The sequence below is a fragment of the Phoxinus phoxinus genome (genome assembly GCF_949152265.1).
Source record: "Phoxinus phoxinus genome assembly, chromosome: 10".
NCBI lineage: Eukaryota > Metazoa > Chordata > Actinopteri > Cypriniformes > Leuciscidae > Phoxinus > Phoxinus phoxinus.
The window spans coordinates 4,457,564-4,480,037 of record NC_136885.1 but is presented as its reverse complement, the minus strand read 5'-3'; the positions used below and the strand labels follow the sequence as shown (position 1 = coordinate 4,480,037).

The 22,474-nt window shown below is 38.9% G+C and overlaps 1 protein-coding gene across 1 annotated transcript in view; it reads right to left on the bottom strand.

Moving 5' to 3' along the window:
- The window catches only part of ascc3 (activating signal cointegrator 1 complex subunit 3), a 264,538-nt gene that overhangs the window by 21,208 nt on the left and 220,856 nt on the right, over positions 1-22,474 (bottom strand). The window contains exons 35-37 of the mRNA XM_079626050.1: positions 9,853-9,964; positions 5,963-6,097; positions 734-958 (exon numbers count right to left, since the gene is read on the bottom strand). Coding sequence (XP_079482176.1) covers positions 734-958; positions 5,963-6,097; positions 9,853-9,964 — 472 coding nt within the window. The remainder of the gene's footprint in view (positions 1-733; positions 959-5,962; positions 6,098-9,852; positions 9,965-22,474) is intronic.

The window sequence follows — 22,474 nt, the reverse complement described above, 5'->3', positions numbered from 1 at the left end:
ACAGATAGACAGACACACACACACACACACGTCAGATGAACGTAAGCACACACACAGACACAGAGACAGACAGACAGACAGACACACACACACACGTCAGATGAACGTAAGCACACACACAGACACAGAGAGAGACAGACACACACATCAGATGAACGTAAGCGCACACACAGACAGACAGACAGACACACACACACACACACACACACGTCAGATGAACGTAAGCACACACAGAGACACAGAGAGAGACAGACACACACACACATCAGATGAACGTAAGCGCACACACACACACACACACACGTCAGATGAACGTAAGCACACACACAGACACAGAGAGAGACAGACACACACATCAGATGAACGTAAGCGCACACACACACACACACACACACACACACACGTCAGATGAACGTAAGCACACACACAGACACAGAGAGAGACAGACACACACATCAGATGAACGTAAGCGCACACACACACACACACACACGTCAGATGAACGTAAGCACACACACAGACACAGAAAGAGACAGACACACACATCAGATGAACGTAAGCGCACACACACACACACACACACACACACACGTCAGATGAACGTAAGCACACACACAGACACAGAGAGAGACAGACACACACATCAGATGAACGTAAGCGCACACACAGACAGACAGACAGACGCACACACACACACACACACACACACACACACACACACACACACACACACCTGGCAGACGCGTATGGTGTTGTCCAGGGCAGTTTTGGTGTCGGTGCTGTAGTCGCTGCAGGGCAGTTGTGCGCGGCTGAAGTGGGCCTGCAGGAGCAGGTGTGTTTTGGTGTGTGGACTGTCGTAGGAGTGCGGGTTGACCGGCACTGGGAGCCGCTGGGCCAGTTCACTGTTCAACTGGTCCTCGTTGTGCCGGACCGGGAGCTCGGCGTACTCCTCAGCTTCCTGAGAACACACACACACACACACACACAGCATTCACTGAACACCTCATTCACTTTCAAAAACACCCGGCAATCCACTTCCAGCATATAGTCAGTTAAAGATGAAGAACTGCGATGGACACACACAGGGCTAGATCCAGTGGTAACACTTTACGGTCAGGGTACATGAATAATCATGAACTCATGTATTAATATCTCATGAGTCATCAGGAACTAACACAAGTTCAACGTTTTACATTCATGACTTCATGGATGATCAACACCTTAATAAAACATTAACTAAGATGAGTACATCATCATGAATTATGATTTATTACGCATGATCATGATGTTTTCTTTGTTCACAGTTATGCCACCAGTAATAGTTCATCAGTGTGTCAGAGTTATCCAGCATGTTCATGTCTTCTTCATAGCCTGCAGGTGATTGGACAGACCCCAAAATTGGCCAATCACAGCTCATCGCTCACAAACTCTGTTGACATTCAAATACAGAAGTCATCATTAACTACGCATTATCTATCACTGACTTCATCGTGTGTGTGGCCCCTACACTGAAGTGGTGACTAGGTTCTCTGACACATTGATGAACTATGAACTATTAATGGTGGCATAACTGTGAACAAAGAAAACATCATGATCATGCGTAATAAATCATAATTCATGATGATGTACTCATCTTAGTTAATGTTTTAATTGAGGTGTTGTTTATCCATGAAGTCATGAATGTAAAACGTTGAACTCGTGTTAGTTCCTGATGACTCATGAGATATTAATACATAAATTCATGATTATTCATGTACCCTTACCGTAAAGTGTTACCGATTTAGTAAACAGTAGGGGTGTCGCAATATATCACAATACAAACATGCAATATGTATCGTGACATGAGGGGATCGTCACACCGCTAATTACAGTATGTTACTTCTTGAGTGCCGTAAGTCCATGCCGAATGTTCACATTTTTGTGGGTGGAGCTCAAATTGCAGGATATTGATATTTATGTGTGCGATCTAAACAACTTACAATGCATTGCAAGAATATGTAAACCGTGGTTGTGGAGTCACTTATTAGTGGATTTGTCTGTACGTCGACGCTAGAAGTGTTTCAAAGTCCACAGTTGTGTTTGTAAAATAATAAAACATTTGTAAATATTTTTTCACACACACACACACACACGCACGCACGCACACACACACACACACACCCTGAACCTACCCATCACACACACACCCCACTGAAACTACCCATCACACACACACTCTCTCACACACACACACACACACACACACGCACACCCCACTGAACCTACCCATCACACACACACACACTGCTGAACCTACCCATCACACACACACCCCACTGAAACTACCCATCACACACACACTCTCTCTCTCACACACACACACACACACACACGCACACCCCACTGAACCTACCCATCACACACACACACACACACACACACACACACACACACACTGCTGAACCTACCCATCACACACACACACACACGCACACACCCCACTGAAACTACCCATCACACACACACACTGCTGAACCTACCCATCACACACACACACACACACACACACACACACACGCACACCCCACTGAAACTACCCATCACACACACACACACACACAACCCACTGAAACTACTCATCACACACACACACTGCTGAACCTACCCATCACACACACACACACACATGGTTGTGGAGTCACTTATTAGTGGATTTGTCTGTACGTCGACGCTAGAAGTGTTTCAAAGTCCACAGTTGTGTTTGTAAAATAATAAAACATTTGTAAATATTTTTTCACACACACACACGCACGCACGCACACACACACACACACCCTGAACCTACCCATCACACACACACCCCACTGAAACTACCCATCACACACACACTCTCTCACACACACACACGCACACCCCACTGAACCTACCCATCACACACACACACACTGCTGAACCTACCCATCACACACACACCCCACTGAAACTACCCATCACACACACACACTCTCTCTCTCACACACACAAGCACACACACACACGCACACCCCACTGAACCTACCCATCACACACACACACACACACACACACACACACACACACACACACACACACACTGCTGAACCTACCCATCACACACACACACTGCTGAACCTACCCATCACACACACACACACACACACACACACGCACACCCCACTGAAACTACCCATCACACACACACACTGCTGAACCTACCCATCACACACACACACACACACACACGCACACCCCACTGAAACTACCCATCACACACACACACACACACAACCCACTGAAACTACTCATCACACACACACACTGCTGAACCTACCCATCACACACACACACCCTACCCACTGAAACTACCCATCACACACACACACACTGAACCTACCCATCACACACACACACACACCCCCCACTGAAACTACCCATCACACACACACTCTCTTGACACACACTCTCTCACACACTCTCTCTCACACACACACACACACACACACACACACACACACACACACACACACACACACACGTCTTGATTTAACCGTTTATAGCTCTGTTGTATGATTTTAATTGGCGGTTGGACTGGAGAAGGTCAAGACCGCAGCGGTGGGACGAGGGGGGCTCGTGTCTCTTGACTCGTGTCTCATTATGAAGCGCTCCACGGTAATTACAGGACAATACGGGTGAGCGAGGGGCGGGTGGGGGAGGCGTCTCACACAGGGGTCATTTGTTGCTATTGAACGACTGGTTAGAGTGGAAACGGGGGTTCTGCCCACCTCATGTCAGGCTTTTGTTCAGCGCTGGACGGCGGGATGTAAGTGGATAATCAAGCGGGAAACATGTAACTGTGAGGATCAGTGATTTATCTGCCGCCTCAGGCGTCATTACCACATTAACATGTGCTCTTTTCCTATTACTGACACACAAACACACATTAATATTCACAGACATGACTCAAAGCTCCTCTCATCTCTATATTTTGACCAGTTCAGCTGATGAATCTTTTGTGGCATCAGGTAATCTGAGACTCTTCTGTTTGCCCGGGTCACACTGCGGTCACAGGCTCTGATGTCTTCCTTTATTCTTTAGGAAGATTATGGATAAATTGTCTGTAAAAACCTCTTCATTGCTGCTTGCACAGTTAAAACAAAAAAAAATCTTGCATTAAATGAACCTTTAAATTGGCTTTTTATTCATCTTTAGCTGATATCTTCAAGAAATAATCAAATGAATCACACACGAATCCTGTAGTATTATCCACAGAGAGCATAAAGTTATAAAAAGAACATTAATTTAATCTACATGTTCTATTCATGTTGAACTGGATGCCATGGTGATATTAAGCAAAATCTCGACTGCTTTATGCTATTTTTGATGCAAACAGTTATTAACTGTCCATATATCTGGCTTGTTACCAAGTAAATTCTAGAGAAAAGCATATTACAAACATTGAAATAGCATCACTATATTTTATACGAATATAAAGTTGCAAATTTTGTTCATTTTTATGTAAAAACACTTTTTTATTTTGAACTTTCAAACAGTGCCAATGTTATCAATAAATCACATATAATTTATAACTCGTATACATTTTATAAATAACTAAAATAAATATGTATTTGTGTTTATTTATTAAAATGTCCAAACCCTGTTTGTAATCTTAAGAGTCCAACATCTACAGTAGTGGCCAAAAGTGACATCGGATGTTTGTTTTTAATGACTCAACAAGCTTGATTAAACCATAAAAATATGAGGAAAATATTTAGATTTTTTTTTATATTTTAAATATGAGGGAAGAACAAAACACTAAACTTGGTTATTGATTATTTGGCAAAAAAAAGTTTTTTTTACTATGCAAGGAAAAAAGCTAAAATTGACTAGTACATAATCAGTTATTAATATTTCATTGGTTAACTCTTGTTTTTTTATAATTGTTCAGAATTTCTTGGAACGACAGCCTGGCCAAAAATAATGCCGGCACAATTTGGCATGTTTCATTGCATTATTATCACAAATAAAATAATCGACCCAAAGCACAATCGTGCAATGCGATCACAAAATCTTTAACGCATTTAAATAAGATTTAATAATTAAAATTCTCCTAGACAGGACATCACTTTTGGCCACTACTGTACATGATCACACCTCAACAACAGGTCTGAGTGGAGAACTATAACATACCGGTGATAAATATAATATAATAATAATAATAATTTAGTGTATAAAAAAATAAATAATAATAATTCTGGGTCAATGTGATTAAAATGATAGAACAGGTTCCCCCCCCCAAATTGCTTAAAGCTAAATAATGAAGTTAAATGTTAAATGCCATTTTTTTAAAGGGGTCAGTGAAAAAAATTGCTTAAACTTTGGACAAAAATGTTGCTTGTTCACATCGGAAGATCAAAATAAAAAATGCTTGATGATCTATTTAACTGATTTCAACACTGCCATCTACAAACTGATTGCATCATTTTCTAGTAATAACCATTACATAATATAAAAATTAAACAAATAAAAAATTCTTGAAAAAAAACTAACAAAAACAAAACACTGGCTAACAGAATTTCAGCAGATTTGGGCTATTTGTAAATGAAGATAAGATGTGTGGCTGAAATGCAGGAGTTGTGCGGAGCCTCTAGTGTGAGACAGATGTCATGCCGGGAGGACGTCAGTGGAGTGTGAAAAGCCTTTATGTCTCAATTATGTCTGTGATCAGTGAGAGCGAGGCACTCTAATGAGGCGGGCGTAAAGAGCTGATCATTTTCACACCAACCCTTATGTGTGTGTGTGTGTGTGCTCAGCTGTATCAAGCCAAACTGGACTCATGGAATAATCATTAACTGTGTCAGGATGTTGGCCAGGGAAGGTGGTGATGCATTGGTGTGTAAAGTGCACTGTCCCCGAGCGCTTCACTGAGCAGAAGATGAGAGATGCTTTTAAACGAGTGTTTGCTCACCGACAGGACGGCCAGCAGGTCCTGGACCGGCAGCTCGGGCTTCAGGCGCTCCTTGAACATGCGGATGGTCTGGTGCTTCAGGTAATAGTAGGACGCGATGCGACCGTAGGTCAGCGGGTCGATGGTCTGATCGTCCTGAACACAACGACACAGTCACTGATGAACACCACACAGTCACACCTGCCAACCGTGACATTATTTTCTGTGTAAATGTATATTATTACCAAAAAATACCAATAAATAAAGCAAATGGTAGGCTAAGGCTACATCATGTGTTAGCTGGGGAAGATGCAGGTATGATGTTCATTTTATTCATTAGGATTATGTGTTATTAACAGTTCATGTTAGTATTGTTGGTATTAGTAGTAGTAGTATTGGTATTAGTATTTACCATAGTAACTGTAGTTCCCAAAATATCACTTTATTTTTACTTATTTTGATATTTTCTGTGTTATAATGACTGGTGGCTCATACAAACTTACTAACTTTTAACAAAAAGTAGTTTGAGACTGCCTTTACTGTTCCTCATACTTATTCACCAGTGTTAGTGATATTTTTAAGTGATATGGGGGACACATGGCGTTATATTACATTGCATATAATGTGTGCTGGTCAACTAGTCTAAAATAAAATTAAGAAACCGCTAGAAAACAGTAAAACAGTAAAACACAACAACATAGGAACACCGTGTGTACATTTATGCTACTTAATGTATTATTCCAATATCCAAATATGATACTAAATCCCACGAAAAAAAAGGGCATTTATTTGTGTTTGCATTTGAACATTGCACATTTTAAACAGGACACACAATTAGCTGAATAAATGTTAGCCAATACACATATATTTATAGAAAACGGCTGACAATAAAGAGACAGGAGTCCAATAATAGCTAAACGAATCACGTTAAACGACGGACGTTTTACTGTTAACACATTATATGTCGGATTCGTCTAACTTATAGGCTACTTTATATTCTCTTTAAAATAAAAAGTAGCCTATAAGTTAGACGAATCCGACATATAATGTGTTAACAATAAAACGTCCGTCATTTAAAGAATTTTAAAAACACGGCTGGATCATACGACACGCTTTCTGACATTTTGACAGAAAAAAACACAAGCAAGAACACAATTTAATCTTAGCCCGTCATTTTCATTTTACAATTATCCTCTCTGTGTGTGTGTGTGCGTGTGTGTGTGCGTCCGTGTTTCTGTGAGAGAGCTTGCGCAGCACTGATCCAACCGTAGGCCACTTTTTAATCCATACAAGTAACTAACGCGCTAGTTTTCATACAAAATAAATATGTAACATAATAAGGTACTTTAGTTATTATTAGCACAATAACGTAACACATGCAGTGTGTACGTTTCTCAACACTGAGAATGAAGAAATAAATGCGTTTCTCCAGACTCACGCTTATCAGTTATAATTTATAATTTGCATAGCTAAATTATGTCAATGTAATCTGAGTGACCATGAATGACGGAGTATTTTAAGATAATCCATGCGATCACTCCCGTGTGATCATCAAGTTACCTCAATACAATAGTTCAACTTTCCACATCCAGCCCAGGCCGTTTAAGGGGGATCGAGCGGGATTCTTTATTGGTGTCGATTTTCAGTCTCTTTTTAATGATAGGCCTTACGCATCTGTCGAACATCCCCGGTTGCTTTTTAATGAATTAACCCAGCGCTATGATTGGTCAAACTCTTCTTCTTTTGGTGTTGTTTGATTTGAGGACTGCGTGTGCACAGAGGTTTTTGGCACACACCAGGTTTTTGCATAGTTTAGAGTGACAAATCGTACCAGCGTACTTTGAGGTCAAAATGCGTGCCCGCTACGCAAAATGCGTACAGATTGGCAGGTCCATAGATATACCTAATAAAGGCTAGATGTCTTACGACAGTCTCTAACGTCATCACCCGGCGGCCATCTTGTCACAGGCAAGCTTTCTCTGTGGTAACTGATGTAAGGTGAGTGATCTGAGCGAACACAAATACTTTATCTCGCTGAAATCTTGACGGATTTACAAACGGTTTGGTTTCTTACAAACGTTATTAACGTAACTATAATTCTGGATGCTTGAACATGTTGAAATATATAATATTATAATTATTCATAAGTATGTAGTGTCATAACTGCATCTCTGACGTTTATAACAAACCAACCCGTTAGAAAATCGGTAGAAAATTTAGCAAGTTATGGTTGTTTAAAAAGTGCATGCACCAATAAAACACAATGTAACGAGTGAGCGAGCGGACTGTGACAAGATGGCCGCCAGGTGCGGACGTCGACCTCCATTGGCCAGCAGCGCGGACGAGACATCTAGCCTTTTTTATGTATATCTATGGGCAGGTCTGCACAGTCACTGATGAACACGACACGGTTATCGGTTGTAGCGAGAACGTGCTACGATTGGCCAGCTCAATGTGGCCGTTATCTGATTGGCTTGAGTAAACCGTGGTTGTGGAGTCCACTTATTTGTGGATTTGTCTGTACGTCGACGCAAAGTGTTTCAAAATCCACAGTTGTGTGAGAGGGTTCACAAATAATTGCCAGGTAGAGTTGTGTTTGTAAAATAATAAAACATTTGTAAATATTTTTTTATTTGCAAATCTCATTTGATTTATTTTGTGAATTTGATACATTTTTGTGTATCTCTTAACATTTATTTGTGAAAATTAATCTATTCATGTGGAATAATGCAACCATTCTAACCCCATAGCCAGTCAATGATGAACACGACACCGGTCGAGACACAGGCTAACTCAGGACCGGTCAAAGAGCACATTCCTCCAGTCAAAACTGCTCACTTACACAACTCCTGAGACGGAGGAAGCTAAACTCAACACATTCTGCACAGACTGTGGGCTGTGAAACCAGTAATCACATCCAAAATAAAGGTTTGTGTTACATAATATATGTGTGTGTACTGTGTATAATTATTTTGTGCATAAATACACACATGCATGCATATATTTAAGAAGTATTTGCATGTATATACTGTAAATATATATTTATATTATATATAAATATATTTATATATAAATAAATAAAACATCTTAAATACATACATGCATGTGTGTATTTATATATACAAAATAATTATACACAGTACACACACATATATTATGTAAACACAAACTTTTATTTTGGATGTGATTACTGGTTTCACAGTCCTACTCTACACACAATGTATTTACATGCGCAAAAAAAATGGTGTGATAAAAATAGTTGGTTATTACATTTTGTTGTTAATATAGAATATACTCATAATCATTATAAATATTTAAACCTCCAATTCTGACTATTTTTGATAAGCTTGTTACTCAGCATTCTGGGATTGTTCATTCTGGGACACAACACAATAGTTGTGTCCCGAATCAGACGCTGCATCCTTTGAATGACACAGACTTCAAAGGTCACACAGAGGTCGGACCGAGCGTTGTCAAATGGTACGGTCTCGTTGTACTTTATACTTGTGCTGAACTTTTTTTGAAAGTTATATACAACTGTCTGAAAACAAAACAGATTTCACAACCTGTCTAAATAAAGTATGTTCACCTTCTGTCCATAATAAAGAGATAATCTAGTACAATCTATAAAATCGCATATTGGTAAGAAGTGGTAATAAAGTCTAAAGTGTCTTGTTTTATATATTTACAGTAGGAAATTTACTAAATATCTTCATGGAACATGATCTTGACTTAATATCCTAATGATTTTTGGCATAAAAGAAAAATCTATAATTTTGACCCATACAATGTATTGTTGGCTATTGCCACAGATATACCCGTGCGACTCGAGATGGTTTTGTGGTCCAGGGTCACATATGTAAGTGGATGAAGGCGTCTGCTAAAGCGGTCAGCGTGCAGAAGTACAGTACCTGCTGAATCTCCATGCAGTACGAGCACTCCAGGTCCCGCAGGCTCCTCTCCACCAGCGACGAGAGGTATTTGTTAATGGTTTCATGGCTGGTGTCATCCAGGTTATAGTAGCTGAGAACAAAGAGAGAGCAGTTAAAAGTGGAACACACTAAAATGACTCAACTGCAATATTCAACACACACAATCTGCGTATTTAAATCGGATCCGTAATCTTCTTAATGAGTATCTTTGGTGATTCTGAGTATCTTATTTCTCGTAAAAATATCGAAACATGCTTAAAACAAGACAAATTTATTTGAGAATTTCACTGGATATATTAACTACTGAAGTATACAACAGCTGCATATATTATTAGTGCATATTGGATAAGATATGAATGATGTGAAGATATTAATATACGTTTTAAACAAAAAACAAGTGCAATAAGACACTTTTATTCAAAATGATCCTCTAAATTTGCTTGCATTTTTTAACGCAGTTTTGCTAATCAGCTGAAGTTATTCTTTTGAAGGATGCTTGGATATTTTTACGGGAAAACAAGGCATGAATAATTTAATTTTGCCTGATAGGATGTTATAAATCTATTTTACATTTTTATAAATCTATTTTGGCTATTTAAAACAAACAACAACAGCACAGTCCACACTACAGCTGTGCACTACAGAGGAAGATGTAATGAGCTTGCTGGATAATGCAATGGCGACATCAGACAACAGACCAAAGATTAATGTCACATTCATTTCAATTTGAAGTAGATTTAAAGGCAGAAATATTAATATATGCATATCCTGTGTGAAGAAAAAAGCACTTCTCAAAGTGAACAGCAAATCTTTCACTAAAGTGACAAACTGTTAAAAGTCAAATCTAAACCTAAACAGAGCTTAATAAACAACATATTTTTCTGCTGCATCTCCATAAACTTTACAAATGTACATATCATAATGCACATCGTAATGCGGACAATCCCATCATGTTAATGTGTGATCTTTTCAGAGATTTAATATATTGATGCACTTTAAAGACACAACAGGAGTATTGGCCAATATGACATGCAAACTTAATAAATACCGTACAGAATGTATTTATCAACATAGTGTAAGCAAGTAATGCATATGATACTGAGAGATGTGTGCTTTGACAGCACGGTGTGTGTTTATTCACAAACACAACACCTCCAGAAAAGCAATGCTTTGCTGCAAAATGATTCCCAGATTCGCTGGAGAGCAGAAATCACTTCCATGCTCAGCAAAGCTGTAAGAGCAACCACATGAGATACACACACAACTATGCACTTCATTAACTCTGAGAGACGGCACACATTTCTCCTGCTGTTCGTGTGTGTGTGTGTGTGAGAGAGAGAGAATAAAACACTGCTCATTTGTTTCAGCATCTCACAAGTATTGATAACATGATCTGTGTGTTAATATTTAGAAAAAATATCACAGTGATATGTAAATAAAGATGTCCATGTAAATAATGATCAGCGCACACATACACTCGTACACGCACGCACGCACACACACACGCACGCACACACACACACACACACACACACGCACACACACACACACACACACACACACACACACGCACGCACGCACGCACACAGATAATCTCCAGGGCCGGATTCAGCTGGTACACACTGTGAAATGTGAACATCTCCCGCCAGTTATCAGGAGGAGAGAAGTGTCAAGGTAACCGCCGGTCAGAAGGCCTTTGTGTGTGTGTGTGTGTGTGTGTGTGTGTAAGGACATTAGTCTACGACTAAAAGGCCACAGGTCCCTTTTGAATGTTTCATAGCATCACACACTTCCTCAGGTCTTAGATGACCCTTTGAGAGTTAGCTGGAGAAGAACTGGCTGTTCAAACAAACATCTCTCTGATCATTACAACCAAACAAGCCGGTGTTTCTGCTGCGGTGACTTTAACACTGGTGTGTCTTTAACACTGGTGTGTCTTTAACACTGGTGTGTGCACAGCCTATTTAGCATGTGTCTATTGAAGGAAATGCAGAGCTGTAGGCGCTACACACTGGAACGATCTACCCGTACACAGCCTACATAAAAGTAAACAGAAAAGTAATCAACTTTCACAAAATATGGTTTGTCATAAAAAAACCCCAGACAATTCTGCATATTGCAGATGAAATAAAAGTGAAAATGAAAGAGAGGTTTGCAAATGATATTAATCAACAGACCACCGTCTGATTGTTAATAAGCTTCTAGTTAAAGTGGCGGGACTAGTCATCAAAAACACCAGCTGGATATTGGTCAAATGTTGCCATAAAAAAACATAAAAAAAACAACAACACCCATAGTATATTGATTCAGTTATATATATATATATGTATACATATACATACACACACACACACACACACACACACACACACACAATAATTATTTGTAATTAAACAGTGTATATTGACAATTATTCTCAATTTCCTTAAACTACCAGTCAAAAGTTTGGAATAATGACTATTTTATTGTTTTTAAAAGAAGTCTCTTCTGCTCACCAAAGCTACATTTATTTGAGTTTTTAAAAAGTGATATCGTGAAATGTTATTATAAATGAAATGATATAATGGTATATTCTATGTGAAAATACAATAAACTGTAATTTATTCCTGTGATCAAAGCTGAATTTTCAGCATCATTACTCCAGTCTTCTCAGTGTCACATGATCCTTCAGAAATCAGTGTAATATGATGATTTGATGCTCAATAAATGCTTATTATCAATGTTAAAAACAGTTGTGCTGCTTCATATTTTTGTGGAAACTGTGATACTTTTTAAAGAAATAATGTTCAAATGAACAGAAATTGTCTGAAATGGAAATATAACATTACACATGTCTGTACAATTACTTTTGAACAATTTATAGATCTATGCTAAATAAAAGTATTAATTTCTTTCGAAGGGTAGTGCATATTAACCATTAAACATGCTTGCCATAAACCGAGCTATTGAATGATGACAGTTTAGCTTTTATGGTAAATTTAGACATTAATAGTGATAATTTCAGATTTGTTCAATCATGGATACATTTGTAGAAAAAACGTGCAAAAAATGAATGTGCAAAAGCTTGTTACTGTACATAGTGTGACTTTAGAAGACTTTAAAGGGGTGGTTGATTATGATTTCACTTTTCTAACTGTAGTGTGTAATGTTGATGTTTGATCATAAACAACATCTGCAAAGTTACAACGCTCAAAGTTCAAAGCAAAGGAAGATATTTGCTTTTAAAGAAAAGGACTACAACAAATGGCTGGTAGAGACTACACGACATTCCTCACGGGTTAGTGACATCATGAACCTTAACATTGACATAAACCCCGCCCCCGGAACACGATTTACAGATTATCATGACAAAATATGCTAATCAATGACTAGAAGATAACTACACATCACCTGCATAAATGCATCAACTAACCATTCAGAAATGTCCTGTTGCTTCTACATGTTGTCACTTCTTCTTGAGTCTCTCCATCATTGTCTGACTCAAGGTTTGAACATAAAAGGCTAAAAGTTTTAAATGTTCAGTGCATGTGTGTGTGTGTGAGGTAAAAGGACAGAGCTCTTGAAGCTCCGCCCCCTGTGCCGGGAGCAGCAGCTCATTTGCATTTAAAGGGACAGACACAAAACGGTGCGTTTTTGCTCACCCTCAAAAAGTGACAATTTTAACATGCTATATAAAAATATCTGTGGGGTATTTTGAGCTAAAACTTCACACACACTCTGGGGACATCAGAGACTTATTTTACATCTTGTGAAAAGGCCATTATACCACCCCTTTAAGGTACTAATATGCAGGGGCGGACTGGCCATCTGTGTGATCTGGAGAATCACAGAACGGCCGGTACACCAGGACGGCCGGCGGGCCGGCCCACCGGCCCACCACCCGCCACGCACGCAGTCATCACCTGTTTTTTTCCCTAACGCGGCCGCGGGTAAAAAACGGAAAGAAAAGGGCGGGGCTAAGAAGGCGAGAGTTCCGCAAAAAATTGCGGAATTCAAAAACTGAAGCCGCTAAATGTCGCAGTTAATTACAGCACAGCCAGCAGCAGCACCTCGCAGTTAAATAATAGCAGCAGTGAAGAAGTGAGCCAGACAGCTGTGCAGCAACACCAGTGATGATGAGGGACAGAAAGATGAGCTGTTCCACAGGTAGATCCAGGGCAAGTAAGTATGGATCATGAGAGGAGAAAGAGAGTTACTTTGCTAGGGATGATGTTAGGTTAGGAAGTGATATTCAGGTTGCTACATTTTTAAAGATTACAGTATTAAAACAGCTAAACTTCAACATTTTAGCTGTAAAATGCCACATGCAGTAGCTAATAAGAAATATGTTGTGCTTTTACTTTTAAAAATGTTGGTAACATTACAGTTAATGCTTACAAACTTTGAAGATTTTGAATACAGAAGTTACATTTGTAATGGTGTATTTTCATTTAGATGTGGTATTACTATTTGTGCAGTAAGATTAATTACTGCATAAATTAATTAAGATTATTAAGTAATGAATTCATTTTAAGATAGATTGTATAATATGCTGTTATAACAGCATATTATACAATCTATGCCATGCTATCTTGGAATAAAACCTGTTTTTTTTTTTTAAATCCATTCCATCATTTGTTTATTCAGGTTGAGCTTAGACCAAGAGCAGAGAAAGACACCCACTCCAGCTCAACTTTAAATTACTTTAAGTGCCCCAAGTGAGCCTAGAGTTTTTTACACAGGACTGCAGTGTGTTGAGACGTTCAGTGTGCAGAATGTGAGTGTTCAAGTTAATCTAGAATAATATGACACAATTGATAAAAGTATCATGAGCCACAATTAAAGTCTTGTGACACTCATGCCAGGCGTTATTGTTGTTGTTGTCGAGTTTCCGCGCGCGGCGCGCCGATTGCTTTGGGCCGGGCCTAGTCAAAGTCCAGGGCCGTTTTTTAGTCCCAGTCCGTCCCTGCTAATATGCATCATTTATGCATATTTAATCCTACAAGATCAAGACTCATTTAACTGTGCATATCAGTCCTACATGATAAAGGATGAATGTCATGGCCAGTCTCGCTGTGATGTGCTTCTCTCAGACGGCTGTAGTGAACACCTATACGTCTGATGTTAGTTTAGCTGATGTGAGGTGTTTATGAGTCCTCTGGGGCTCCCGTCCGCTTAAAACTGCTCAGATCCAGTCAATCACGGCTCATGTGAAGGTGATGTGCCACAGAAACACACAGATAGATGGAGATGTGCCAAAGGGAGCTGTGTGTCCTATTATTAATGTGCAACCTTACTGGAAAGAAGCTGTTGTGCTGTTTTTAAATTACATTTAAAAAGAAAAAGCCGTGGAAAAATGCTCTCCGAGGACATCAACCCTCGCACATTATCATTATCTATAAGCTAGGCACGCAGTATTGTAACAGACACTAAATATACAGAAACACAGTGAAATCACACGGTTTAAAGAAACTAGTTGCGTCTCAAATGATGCACTTATACACTGTGCACTGTGTACTCACCTGCGCAGTGTTTGAATTTTATATGGTTATTTTGTCATTTATCATCAGAATATTATAGCTCCTCCCCCTCCACTACGCTTTTCTGTTAATTAAGTGCATCATCTGGGTATTTAAAGTGCACTTTTTCTATTTCAGTGTAAACCATAGACTGTATAAAACAATGACGTCACCCGTATGTTTCTGAAGAGCATTTTTGAAGCCCAAAGTGGGCGGAGTCGGCCGTCGCCATCTTGGCCGCGCGTCACTAGCGGATAACCGTAAATGTGCAGCGAGGCGGATTAGCTGAGGTGACGTGACGCTAACAGACAGCAGACAAATGCTAGTAGTGACATCAGCAGCAATAAACCTGTCACTCAAGTGGCCACTCCCTTAATTATGCAGAACTTTAAGGCTTAATATAATTTAAACGGACGAGTTATACCAAAAAAATTCCCCCCTTCACAGTCGTCATGAAGGGCAAAATTAGCTATAGACCAAAACCACTTTTTGTACCAGGCAATAAACATGTTTTTTTTTCTGCTGTAAAGTTGGGCATTTTAACATGGGGGTTTATGGGATTGACTCTCTTTTGCAGCCTGTCTCTAGTGCAATGGCGCCACCCACTGGCCAGTATAAATTTTAGTAGCATCAGTTATGCATTGCATCCCTAATGCACAGCCAGGCAGGCAAGCTGATCTAGACTTTCGATCGCACACAGTAGCCCGCCCCTCCGTACATGCCGCTGTTGCGCGCTCAGACAGCAACAGCTCAGCGCGTCCCCGTCGGTCAACAATTTCAAAATAAGTTAAGATTAAGAAAGAAGACGAAGACTACCGGTAAGTAAATAAGTCAAAAATATTCTTTAGTAAAAAAAGAAGACGGGGAATTATGTGTCGTGACATTTTGTGTTTGGCTTTTTAAGTGCCAAATGGTTACAGTATACTGTTACAACAGCTTTTTGATGCGTCTTTGACACGTTTTGACAAGAGTTACCTAGCTAACGTCGTTAGCTGGTGCAAATATATGTGTAACGGGGTTTAAATAATGCTGTTAAATTCATGCATTAATTCGGAAAAACTCGACATTGGCTGTTGCGTCACTCGCATTTGTGTGCGTGATATTGCGGGCGGAGCTACGTCACCACCAGCAGAGTCTCACATCTCTCGCTGCTGGTAAGTCGCATCAATAAGATCTGTGTCATAAAAACAGAGTTTAGATTGTTTTCAAGTGCAAGGTTGGACTTTATAAACTACACACAAGTTTACTTCATGTGTCTGTTAGTTCCTAGTTCTGTCAGTCGAATCATATGTGTTATTTGCAATGATGAAATGGAGTGTGTGTATGTATTAACCTGCTTGTGAACTCTGTTTATTTCATTTAAGAAATTCATGCAACGTGATGCACTGTCCATTAAATATAACACAATAAACCAAAGTATATCAGTAGGAGTTTCCTTAAGCCTTTCTGATAGTTTTCTACAGGCCGTTTTACTACAACAGTAGAATACAATTCTGAAATTATGGTTTATAGTTTTGGTGTGCCACCCCAAGATTTTAAGTGGCCCCATCTGGCCACCCCTATGAAAAATTTCTGGAGGCGCCACTGCTCTAGTGGCCAGTGGATGAAGTGCAGTTTAAGTCACTTCCGTGTGGGATTCAAGAGAGAGAGAAAGCGAGAGAGCGGGAGGTTGCCACTTGGTGTGAACTCACTACTCACTTTATTTATACTACAAAACTTCACAGAATAGTGCATGAGTATGTGAATTGGGATGCACATTGTATCACGAGGAACCCAAAATATCTTGATAAAGTACTAAAAAAGACCAATTGTGTGTGTTCACACTAGGCATGTTTGGTTTGATTAAGACAAACTCTGGTGCGATTGCTCTGTGACTGCGGTTCATTAGAATAAGTGTAACATCACGGTGTCAGCACCTGTATAGCTCCCTATATAAATATATAGAGAGGCTTTTAGACTCCCTAGCTGTTTTTAGACATAATTTCTTACTTTTATTGGGTTATGCATTTAGATACACATTTAGACATTCTAAAAGACCACTTTTAAGGCTATATTCAAGGTTTAGATATGTTTTGTTAGATAGGCATCAGATTTTGCATTACGATTATAAAGAAAAAATCTAATTTTGTTAGAAAGGGAACATATGGAAAGCTTTTTTGTTACTCAGTATTTGATTGTTAATAGAAGAAGAAAAAAAGTAAAACAAACATTTTGCAATTAAAATGTTATTTTTGTCTAATTTGCACTCAAAATGTTTTCGATTAACCCATTCATTGCTGGATTTTTTTTAATTTGCATCATGACTGATTTTAAGTTTGTACCACCCAAAGTATTTTTTCATATTTCCGATTAATTTTCATATGTTGGTCATTTTTTACTGCGAAGGTACCAAGTGTTACTTTTCATTTTTGACCCTTTAACACATCCAAATATTGTCCATGATTTTTTTTTGTGTTCTCATAACTAATGGGACAAAAGTCAACAAGTGTCATCCCATTCAGATGAAGCAAAAAAAAAAAGAAAAAAAAAAAGAAAGAAAAAAAAGGCGACACTTTTCAGTTCTGACCGATGAGGCTCGGAGGGTTAAACTGCCCTGCGGCGATGGCATCACAAACATTACTGTGTATGTACAGGGTTTTTACTGTGAGGTTGAGTTACCAACTGATGAGCATAAATCCTCTCTCTCTCTGTGTGTGTGTGTGTGTGTGTGTGTGTGTGAGAGAGAGAGAGAGATAGAGAGAGAGAGATAGAGAGAGAGAGAGAGAGAGAGGGAGAGAGAGAGAGAGAGAGAGAGAGAGAGAGAGAGAGAGAGAGAGGGAGAGAGAGAGAGAGAGAGAGAGAGAGAGAGAGAGAGAGAGAGAGAGAGAGAGAGAGAGAGAGAGAATGCACACAGTACTTACATCTGTGTTTACGTGAATACTCGATTGGCATGTTGATATATTTCTGTGTTTATTTGGCCGTTTAGACGCGCAACCTCATTCATTCATGTTTTGTTATTAATAACTTTAAACAAAATCGTCAACTGAAATCTGCACGGATTATCAAAAATAGGCTACGACACATTTATAGGACATAAGGGTCTCTGCGGCAAAAGTGAAAGTAGCAACGGGTGAAATGTTTCGTTATTATTATTATTATTATAATCAAACTTTTTATTAACTTCGGTAGACTGGGGAATTGTAATTGGCTGCTTTTTCTGCAGAGAGCCGATCTCGCGAGTTTTATTTAATTTTATACCGTGTATTCTCCGTGTAAATTCATGCACCGAACCGTGACGCCTGCACCGTTTCTGTTCAGTACGAATACATGTACCGTTCCACCCCTAGCGACTATACTGTATATATAAATGAACTAAATTAATCACTTTTTTTTTACTGAACTTGCTTAAGCTGGACTGTGACACTATTTTCTTCTAGAAGCAAACTGTTGCATTATTTTCCTGTTATCTCTGTAAAGCTGCTTTGAAACTGTATTGTAAAAAGCGCTATAGAAATAAAGGTGACTTGGAAAAAAATAAAATGAAAAGTGTAGAAAAATCTGGCCTATAAAAGAGTTCTGTAGCCTCAGTGATTACAGTAGCCGAGGACTCGTGTGTGTTTGCAGCGCGGGAGAGGGCACACACAGGTCTTTATGTTTAATGTGGCCTGACAGGCGTGCAAATGTCAGTGGAATGTTCTGGAATCATCTTCTTCTATTCATCGCAGATGTCGGCTCTGCCCTATATGACCCTGTGAGGCTGGTGTGCGAGTGTGTGTGTGATCTCTCAGCCCTTGTTTTGTGATGGAGGTGTAAACTGTGGCCAGTGTGTCCAGAGATGACGCTGCCATGGAAACACAGTTAGTAATGATCCCTGTGAAAGCGGCTGAAGATGTTTTTCTGTGTTTTCTGCAGTCCAGTCACTGCGGACTCACCGAACGGCCATTTCCCAATAGGCCAATTAACTAAACAAGTAATAACTCTAATTTTCCTCGAATTCACGCCGTTTGTTTATTTGAATAATTGAGCCAGACTATTTTCTATAAGTTATTTGAAGAGGCATCTAATGCGACCAAAACACATACAGTATGTGCATGTGGTAATGGAAATGTATTTGCTGACATTTCAATGAAAAGTCTTTGTCTGTGTGTAAACATATCAAAAGTCTTGCTCTTGGAATTTAATAGCAACTTACCAGTGACACACCTGGGCGATGATGGTCAATATAATGCAGATATACACAAATTCACAATTTAATAAAGGCAAATGAGACTGCTGTAATTAACAACACTTTACAACACAGATCAATTCATTAACGACAGCTAATGCATGAACTAACAAATAATGATTATAGCATTATTAATCTAGAATAATGTTTGTCATTTCAGCCGCAAAAGTTGTTTTAATGGCAAAATACATCAAATGAAAAACATTAAACAAAGTAAACTATATATAAGATATATTAATGTGATTTTAAACACAACAAGTTTATTTTAAAGTTTATGTTCATTTATGAATACAGTATTGCTTATTATTACTTAATCATTTCATGAAATTATTAATACATAAACTAATATTAATTAAGGATGGGCACAAGAAGTGACAGCAATGATTAATCATGAAAACAATCTGTTTACCATATATATATATATATATATATAATACACTGTACATCATTATATTTCAAAAATTAATTGGGAGTAGAAAATAAACTTTATCATTAGATTTAGACGGTAATGCAAAACCTGGCTTATGTGCAATTTGCAGTACGTGTTTTTTTATTTGTGTGTTGATTATTATATCTAAAAATAAATAGCAAGTGAATTTAATAATTTGGGCTCTGTTGTAAATTGTAACCTTTAACTTTATAGTAATGTGTAATTAAGGGCTCCTTATATACTTATAGATTTTTTTTATCCATTGGAAAATTATAATTATAATAGAACTTATTTAAACACATACACAGCAATTTTGTGTTTAGGTCTCCCCCCCCCCGCTGTACCGAACCCGTACACCCCTAATATATATATATATGTTTGTCCACGCAGTATTTATGGTGGTACGTTGAGGTCTGATCGGTTAAATGTTAAAATGTTATGTAAAATTGAATTGGTGTATGTAGAACTTAACACTGACCTATATTAATAAATCCTTTATAAGTATTATCCATTGTTAGTTTATTAAACATTAGCAACAACAAATTAAAGCTTAATATAAGAAAAAATAAGAAAAAAACCCTAATGTAATATCAGATTGTGCTGGCGATCCTGCATTCTGTACATCATGTGACCACTACAACTAAAGCCGGTGCACACTGTGATTTATAACGGTCCTTATGATTGTTGCTGGTCAGACTGAACGAACATGATCCCGCTGTAAGGTCAGCTGTCATTAATGTCACACTGTACGACAGTCAAGACACGTTAAAAACAGACGCACGCACACAGTGAGCTTCATTACACGCGGGATTGAAATGGTGGCTACAAACAAATCTCTAATGTTACTTTTGGTCACGGCTGGTCTTGAAAAACGAAGACACTTTGCCGGTGGTCGTAGGAGAATCACTGCAGGACTGAGAAAACACAGTTTTGATTTGCAGGACTGAGATTCAAATCTTCTTTTCCAGAGGTAAAATGTGATCATCGCAGCGTTCATTAATCGGCTGTCGGTGAACAAGTCAAACTATTGATCACAGACTTCAGATTTTAGCCTTATGGTTTAGAGGAATCTTTTAGGATTTGCAAAATTTGTCTCCAAATCGTGGCCAAAATCACACAGTGTGACCCCGGCTTAAGTCGGATATTTAATTTAATATTCAGCAATATTATTGATCTGCATGCATTGACACCATTATATGAGAACTGAACTGAGCTGGACGATGACATCACGGTTTTCTCCAGAGCGGCTATATAGATAAATTAACTAAATTATTATCTTTTCTACAACAAAAATGAACCATCACTGAACTATCTTAAGCTGGACTGTGACGCTATTTTCTTCTAGAAACAAACTTTGCTGCATTATTTTCCTGTTATCTCTGTAAAGCTGCTTTGAAACAACCTGTATTGTAAAAAGCGAATTATATATAAAGGTGACTTGACTTTTCAATTCACCTTTGGCTAAGCCCCGCCCTCCTTAGTTACTGCTGCTACGTTTGTCAACTTCATCTGGGCTCTGGTTTGGTATCAACATGGCTTATGCTGTGACGGCTCTTCCTGATGAACTTTTATCAAACTTTTATAAAGCAGCAAATAAAGTGTCCGATAGAAGTAGGCAAAAGCGGCTGCAATATGCGTTCGAAGGCTTTATTCAAGACATACAGGTGACACGCAAGCAACAACAAGATCCAAATAGAGGCAAAAGCATAACGGTCACAGTCAAAAACTGACCCACCGCATATCCTAATCGAGACGGAGACTGGGACTCACAATATCAGGAGCAACACTGTTCATGCAAAGCTGGGTCTCTATTCACTTCTATAATCGTTATTACAAAGCAAACGGACTACGCGAGTATAAAGTTGTATTTATTAGCAGCGTGTGCTAGCGTATCAACAATTAGTGTAGAGAACCGAAATCATAACCTAACACTGTCTAACTAGTATAACTTCACAGTAAGGTTAAAAGCTAAATGTATCTTAGAGCACAAAAGTGTGTTGTTGATCTTGAGGGGTTTCGCTGACTGAGGACGTCCACACAGTTTAATCCAAAGACGACACTTGTCAGGATTTGACTTCGGTTTTGGGAAGGGAAAAAAACGGACACCCCCTCCAACCTCTCTGGGAAACGCGTATCTGTGTTACAAACGCCCCAGGTAACAACGTTTAACCATATTTCTGATAAAACTACGACGGTAATAGCCTGCCGAGACCAAAAATATGAGACGCCTGTGTTAAAGTCAATGGAGCACCGTGAAAAACTGTCGGACCGCTGTGGGAGCTCGTTCTCGGCTGCGCTGTGATTGGTCAATCTACATTCTAGGGCGTGGCTTAGCCAAAGGCGAATTATATATTAGCTGCTAATTGTTTTGCACTGAATTACTGACTTATGGATTTGTGAGGCACACTTGTGTTTTTATGTAGACCATAAAAACGACAAATACAGGAATCTGAACCGTTCACCGATGAG